Source organism: Pelmatolapia mariae, linkage group LG17 (assembly GCF_036321145.2).
Source record: "Pelmatolapia mariae isolate MD_Pm_ZW linkage group LG17, Pm_UMD_F_2, whole genome shotgun sequence".
Taxonomy (NCBI): Eukaryota; Metazoa; Chordata; class Actinopteri; order Cichliformes; family Cichlidae; genus Pelmatolapia; species Pelmatolapia mariae.
Window position 1 is genome coordinate 1,315,326 of NC_086242.1, and position 7,713 is coordinate 1,323,038.

Here is a 7,713-nt window from a genome sequence, read left to right on the forward strand (position 1 = left end):
CGTTATTCAAGCACGCGTTAGCCTTTAGCATAGAAACGACAGCAGAGAGGGCAAACACTCGGAGAGCTCTTACTTTATCCTGCTGTCCATGGTTTAGTTACAACATCGCGACAGCTCCGTGCTGTCGGGGGGCTTTGCTCTGAGGGCTGTCCGACAGTATTTCCACCTCGTCCTTTCAGCCTCAGCCCTTCTCTGCTTCGCGTTTATCGGACACTGCTCGGAAGGTGCCGCGTCCGCATGCCTGGAGGTGCGATATCGTGGCAGTCGGTGCCGTCTTTCCTGCCGCTTATGTGGCCTAAATCCACGATTCAGCGCCGCCGCGGCTATTTCCCACAACAAACACCATCCAGGAAGTGCTGTCAAAGATTTGGTGACGTCAGCGCGCCAGACGAGCACCTTGGCTGCTGCAGTGAGCGGCTGCTGCGCGTCTGCCCGCCCGCGGCTCCCTCCACTTACACTGAGTAACAAGCGCGATGCACATAGCAGGCCTGAGCCGTGTGATTCACGGTTTTGGTATTTTTTCATTATTATTATTATTATTTTTTAAACGGCTTTCCCCACGAGACTGTGTTATTAGTTCCATAGCTATGGCAGCAGTAGCCTTCAGCTGCGGCTCCCAAAGTGCGGTCCTAGGAGCCGCTGAGGGCGGCTAAAAGTAGAAATATGTAAAAACAACTGATTTTGTCCAACCTGTAAAGACACAAAACACGGATTATAGTATAAGCTACAAATAGTCTTTGTTTTATTTCAAACTAAATGTGCTTAAAGATTTTTAAAAAGTCTTCAGTACCTTAAGATAATGAAAACAGTGAAATAGAATCCAACTTAAACACACACACATGGTTAATAAATGTAAGAGTGAGAGAATAAAAAAGTCTGTTTTTAAATTGACCTCAGGTCAGAGGGCAGCTTACTTCGAAGAACAGGACCACAGTACCTGAAAGTACCCTCGGCACGGAGGTCTGACTCTGAGAACAGTTAAAAATCTGCACCTGATGACCTGAGATGACTAATCGGGTTATAAACGGTGAGCAAGTCAGAGATGTACTGCGGGGCCAGACTATTGAGAGCTTTGTGAATTAGGAATTCTAGTTCACAAATTCTGTGTTGAACTGGGAGCCAGTAGAGTGCGTTCAGTACTCGGATAATATGTTAATATTTCCACTTTTGTTTAAGGACTTAAATTGAGCGTTAACATAGTCAAACCTGCTCGATGTGAATGCACGAGCCAGTTTCTCTGAATCAATTTTAGATAAGAAGAGACAGAGATGGGGAAATATAACAAATATTTCTGTCTTGTTTCTGTTCATGAAAACTTTCTAGATCTCCAACAGTTAATGTCATCAGTGTTTATTAGTTTGTGAACAAGGGTTAGATCATCAGAGGGAACCAACAAGTACAACATGGTGGAATACATTATGATTCTTTACGACAGAACTGAGCAGGAACGTGTAACGGTTAAAGATTAATAGACCAAGAACTGATCCCTGTGGAACCCCTGACTGAATAGTTATTTGTGCATATCTAAAGCTACTAACTGAAGTAGTAGCTGCAGGTGTTTTGGTTCTCTAAATGTGTGCTGCTTATTGCTGAGCTGGGACTATTCAGCATATTTACTATATTTGCAGACAAGAGTGACTTAAACCAAAACGACTCACCCCAAAACCACAAAAGCCAAAACAATTGGCTGAAAAATGCTGAAACAGTCAGGAGAGCTGAGAAGACGATTCTCTGTGGGTTTGTTACATATGATAAACCTGTTTCACATCATGCATACAGTGACTGGATGCATTGTTACTGTATTATTATTACACCGTGCACTGATAAACTTTAGCATGCTGTGTTCATAACACCGGAAATGCTGCATCTTAGTCCAGCACAGGAATCACATGGTTCTCTAAGCTTATAATGAAGCTGCCATTTGTTGTCTGCTGTGTGACAGGATGCATACACGATGCACAGACGGCAGCATGTGGGTTTGGGCTCTACAGAAGCAACGTGACAATGATAACATCTTAATCTGTGCTAATGGCTCCTACAGATCCAAACAGACTCTGAACCCTACAGCTCACTTACTGTTGGGTTCAGTCTAATCCTGCAACCCTGTCAGGAATAATTAATAGTTAAAAATTTAAAAACTAATGTTATCAGTACCATCTGCACTGCAGGCTTGTAACTTCCTACAACAACTAGATCAGCAAACACACCTTCAGCTCTCTTTACCATTTTTATCAAACCCCTATGACAGTCTGCTAATTCTCATCATACCTTCCTGCACGCAGGTTCATGTGTCCACCTCCGGAAATGCAAAAACACAAACTGCATCTTTTGAGTACGCTGTGGAGCAGACGTATGGATTTATGGTTTATAGTGATCAAAATGTCTACATTAGCTATCACATTGCATCAGCGATCTCTTACTTCAGGGTTTATTTCACTATTTCTTGCCAGGGGCTCTCTGTTGGTAAACCTACCGACTCTAACATGAGCACAGATCAAGACACCTACACACATGTAACTTTAATGTTTACAGACAACACTGGAGCCCCGATTATTAACAGGTGACTCTTACTCAGCGTATGAGTAAATGAATCCTTGGCTCATACAGTTAAATCCACATCCACACAGTTTTTTCTTATTCGGGTCTGTGCAGCACCACAGTGGAGTTTAACTAAAATAATTAATATGTGACCAAAGTTCAGGCTTTCAGGTTTAATATGTTTTAATATTTTTTCACACAAGGTTTGCATTCACTTTAATTACAGCCTGTCATGATGGGCTGTGTGGTAGGCAGGCCGGAAAGGCGGACCCAAGAGCAGGACTCAAAACCAGGAGGTTAAACTCAAAACGCAGTTTTATTGCTGGAAAAAACTCACAAAAACAAAACTCTGAACATGGGAACTAAGGAGTGAAACTGCAAAACGAACAGGCGACAAACACACAGCGGGCGTTTATCAATATGCGTACTTGTGCGTACTTGCGTTCTCGTGTACTCGTGATACGTCATCAGTCGGAGACCAAGTACTGTTCCAATTCGAAGTACGCATCACGCCGAGAACGCGAAAAAGTCCCGGATGTGTTCTCGATCCGCCCGTTTTATCGAGCATGCATCGGTGTAGACTTGGGACAGCTATATATCCCAGAATGCATTTCGTCCAAAACTCAACAGCAGACTCCCGGCACATCGTTTCCAACCCCCCCCCCAAACCGCTCGCGGACTTCTCACTACTCAGGTTAAAGAAACCCCAGCAGCTGTCTATAGTATTGAGTGTCCACTAGAATAGAAATAAAAGCGTTCTAACATCTCACCTGCTTGTTTTCATTAAGGTATGTACACGTATGTACATGTACACTATTTTTATTATTAGAGGTTTCACTACTGAGGTTAACAATGATATATAAGTCACTTAGATCACTTCTAAATGTTAATGTTTGGTTTATTTCAGTGTTTTATTTGTTCCTGAGTAAACCGGTTTGGCTGTGATTAAAGTTAAGCTTCATAACATGTTACTTACAGTTAAATTAAGAGGGGATGGCAGTAAAAACTCCGGACCTGTGACATCATCACGTACGCTGGTGTTCCGACTGTACAAATCACGAGTCCGTGCTCGCGTTCTCGGCGGGTACGTACTCCCGTGCGTTCTCGGCGGGTATGTACTCACCGAGAACGCGAGTACGTACTCGCGTACTTGGGCATTGATAAACGGCCAGCATGTAGAGGGTAGGACACATTAACGATGCGACAGAGAGCAAAGGCAAACACAGGGCTTATATACACAGTGGTGTAATCAGGGAATAGGAAACAGGAGGGAGACACAGCTGGGAAAATTAGGGCTAACGAGACGGGGGAAGTAAAACTGAATACACTGACATAGGACATGGCCCTTCAAAGTAAAACAGGAAACCAGAAACAATTTACAAAGACTTGACACTGAGAGACAGACCGAAGACTATAACAGATGGAACCAGTGAAGATGGCGATTTAAACTAGACACCAGAAGAACAAATAACATCAAGAAAACCAAGAATAACCAATAATCAGGAAATAGAATTTAAACGCAAAACACTGGGTAACACCCAGGACCACGACACAGTCGTTTTTATACACATGTTCAGAGGTTAGAAAAACTGACATTATGTTAGATTTAAGGAATATTTTTAATACTTGGACAAAAATCCTTTGCAGTCAACGACTGCTGAAGTCCCGTAGACATAGACATCACTTCCTCCCTTGAGATGCTCTGCCAGGCCTTTACTGCAGCCAGTTTATGTTGCTGCTTGTTTGTGTGTCTCTCTGCATTCAGTTTTGTGTGTCTGTGAAGGTTCTCCATCATCCAGCTCATTGTAGTCTAAGGAGCTTGGAAATCGTCTGGACTTCTTTGGGTTTCTTGAAGTTGAGTTTTCAAGATGCTTTTCTTTCCAAGCTCCTTGGATTCAGTTTTGAATAGAATCCTGTATTGGGCTGAGATCAGGTGACTTGACTTGGACACTGAAGGTTATCTTTGCCTTGAGAATGTCTCGGGTTGCTTTTGCAGTGTGTTTTGGATCCATCTGCACTGTGACGTGGGGTCCAGTCAGTTTTGCAGCATTTGTCTGAATCTCAGCAGAGAGTACAAAAGCCCTGCACGTCACAATTCATCCTGTTACTTCTATCATTAATAAACACATCAGAGCACATCAGCTGTTTCCCTCCTTCCCCATATTTCTCCTGTTGTTGTGGTACAGGTTAACCTTTGTTTCATCTGTCCAAAGTCACTGGAAAAATTAAGAATAAAGAAAAGTAACGGAGCAGTTATGTGCCGTTCTTGAGTCTTTTACTTGCTGTATTTCTGTTTCTGAAGGCATCTCGATTGTAGACCTTGACAGTGTTACCTCCAGAGTCTTCCTGACTTGGTTAGATGTAAAAAATCTTCTTAACTATGGAAATAATTCTGTTCTCAAGTACCGTAGTTGTCTTCTGTGGTCTTTCTGGCCCTTCGGTACCGTCGATTAGGCTACTCATAAGGTGAGTTTCTTTTGTGTTTGTTGCTGTTGGTGGTTTTTCTTCTTCCTGATGAGCGCCTTTATCTATCGCCCTGTTTAGGTTAGGAGGGAACTGAGGAGGATTAATGGCAAGAAGGCAGCGGGTCCAGATGGCATCAGCTCGAGGGTCGTCAGGTCCTGCGCGGACCAACTGTGTGGTGTGATGGAGCACCTCTTCAACCTGAGCCTGAGGCTGGGAAGAGTCCCACAGCTCTGGAAAACCTCCTGTGTTGTACCAGTGCCAAAGACTTCACGCCCCAAGGACCTCAACAGCTACAGGCCGGTGGCTCTGACATCCCACCTGATGAAGACCCTGGAGCGGCTGGTCCTGGCTCAGCTTCGGCGCCTTGTGAGCTCATCACTGGACCCACTTCAGTTTGCCTACCAGCCTGGCATTGGAGCGGATGATGCCGTCATTCACCTCCTACATCGCTCCCTCGCTCACCTGGAGACCGCTGGGAGCACTGTGAGAATCATGTTCTTTGATTTCTCCAGTGCCTTCAACACTATTCTTCCCTCGGTTCTGAAGGACAAGCTGGAGAACTCTGGAGTGGACCATCACCTCACTACCTGGATTTTGGACTACCTCACCGACCGACCACAGTATGTGAGGACTCAGGGCTGTGTGTCGGACAGGGTCGTCTGCAGTACGGGGGCCCCACAGGGAACGGTTCTGGCTCCGTTCCTCTTCACCATCTACACTGCAGACTTCTCCCACAACTCCACCCAGTGCTTCCTGCAGAAGTTCTCTGATGACTCTGCTATAGTCGGCCTCATCACTGATGGGGACGACAAGGAGTACAGAGGACTGACTCAGGACTTTGTGGACTGGTGCCAGCTGAACTACCTCCAGATCAATGCCAGTAAAACCAAGGAGCTGGTGGTAGACTTCCGCAGGCACAAACATCCTCCACTGCAACCACTGAACATCCAAGGTATGGACATTGAGGCTGTGGACAGCTACAGGTACCTTGGTGTTCATCTGAACAACAAACTGGACTGGACTCATAACTCAGACGCCCTCTACAGGAAAGGGCAGAGCAGACTGTACCTGCTGCGGAGACTCAGGTCGTTTGGAGTGGAGGGCCCACTCCTGAAGACCTTCTATGACTCTGTGGTGGCCTCAGCCATCTTTTATGGTGTGGTCTGCTGGGGCGGCAGCATCTCTGCTGGGGACAGGAAGAGACTGAACAGGCTGATCCGAAGGGCCAGCTCTGTTCTAGGATGCCCTCTGGACCCAGTGGAGGTGGTGAGTGACAGGAGAATGGTGGCTAAGCTGTCATCCCTGCTGGACAACATCTCCCACCCCATGCATGAGACTGTGACAGCACTGAGCAGCTCCTTCAGTGGGAGACTGCGGCACCCACGGTGTGGGACGGAGAGATTTCGCAGGTCTTTCCTCCCCACTGCTGTCAGACTCCACAACAAAGACTTTAACTGATCAACACACACATTCACACATGTGCAATAACACAAATGTGCAATAATCTTTCTGGCACCGTTGTATTTTTCACTCTGTTGTATATAGCATTTGTATTCTATTTTTATCCTATTGTATATTTTATTCTATTTTATTCTACTGTATATAGTATTCTATTTTTATTCTATTCTGTACAGTTGTGTACTGTATTTATTCTTATTTTATTTTATTCTAATTGTCCTTCATAACTTTGCACTGTCCACTTCCTGCTGTGACAAAACAAATTTCCCACGTGTGGGACTAATAAAGGTCATCTTATCTTATCTTATCTTATCTTTCCTTGGGTCTAATACGTAAGATTACAATGAAAAAATCTACTTCCGATATTACGTCTGCCTCACTTGAACAGGCCATGAATGTGTCAGTCATTTTTCCAGTTTGATGGATTATGTGTAAAAAAAAGCTATAATACCTTTTGTGTGTTTTTTAAACAATGCATCATACGCACTGGATTCTAGCGGCAGAGAACACACGAGGACTTCTTCCGTGTTGGAGGAGGTGCTGGAAAAAGGCTTCACCTGACGCTCTGTGGTAGCAGTGAAGTAAAAACCGTTGTTTGTACGATTGATCTGTGTGATGAACATCAAAGAGCGGTGTTTGCACCTCCCACAACTCCACTGAAGTGTTTGTTGGTATGCAGCAGGTACAGCGTGGGGTTTGGTGTTATTGTGGAGAAGAGGCTGCGATGACTGGACCTTCAACTGCATAATTACAGAGTGTCACAAGTATGTGCTTCTTGCAGTAATCATATTAGGCAACGGGAGTATGTGCAATAGAATAATATTAATGTCTCAGTGCACAATGATGTTACTATTAAACTACTATCAAGCTACTGAAAATGTCCTCAAAGTGCCACAGTAATATAAGCAAACCGTGTAGAGTCCCTATCCTTCTATATGACCACCATAATCTTCTCCAGAACTCTATATTAAAAACAATGCTTGTGAAAGAGATGAGTCATTGTCCTCTTAAAGGGAAATGCATGTTTCTGTAATAGTACACCTCGCACTATTTTTATTCTAATGGGACAGGGTTTGTTCACTGCTGTAAACCTCGTGAGCTGAAGCTAATTCGCTTGTAATATCTCAAACAAAGCGAGCCCTCACACTCGATCACTTACTTGTCAAAGGAGCAGCTTCCTTGGCACTTGATGACACAGTAAATTCAGAACTCGATGCTACTGTCTAAAATCTTGAGACACGTTTAAGCAGT

At 44.4% G+C, this 7,713-nt stretch overlaps 1 protein-coding gene across 1 annotated transcript in view; it reads right to left on the reverse strand.

Annotated features, from left to right (window-relative positions):
- Positions 1-346, reverse strand: part of dennd1b (DENN/MADD domain containing 1B) — a 93,835-nt gene extending 93,489 nt beyond the window's left edge. The window contains exon 1 of the mRNA XM_063500976.1: positions 74-346. Within this exon, the coding sequence (XP_063357046.1) occupies positions 74-90 (17 nt within the window). The 5' untranslated portion in view covers positions 91-346. The remainder of the gene's footprint in view (positions 1-73) is intronic.
- Positions 347-7,713: the final 7,367 nt, after the last annotated feature.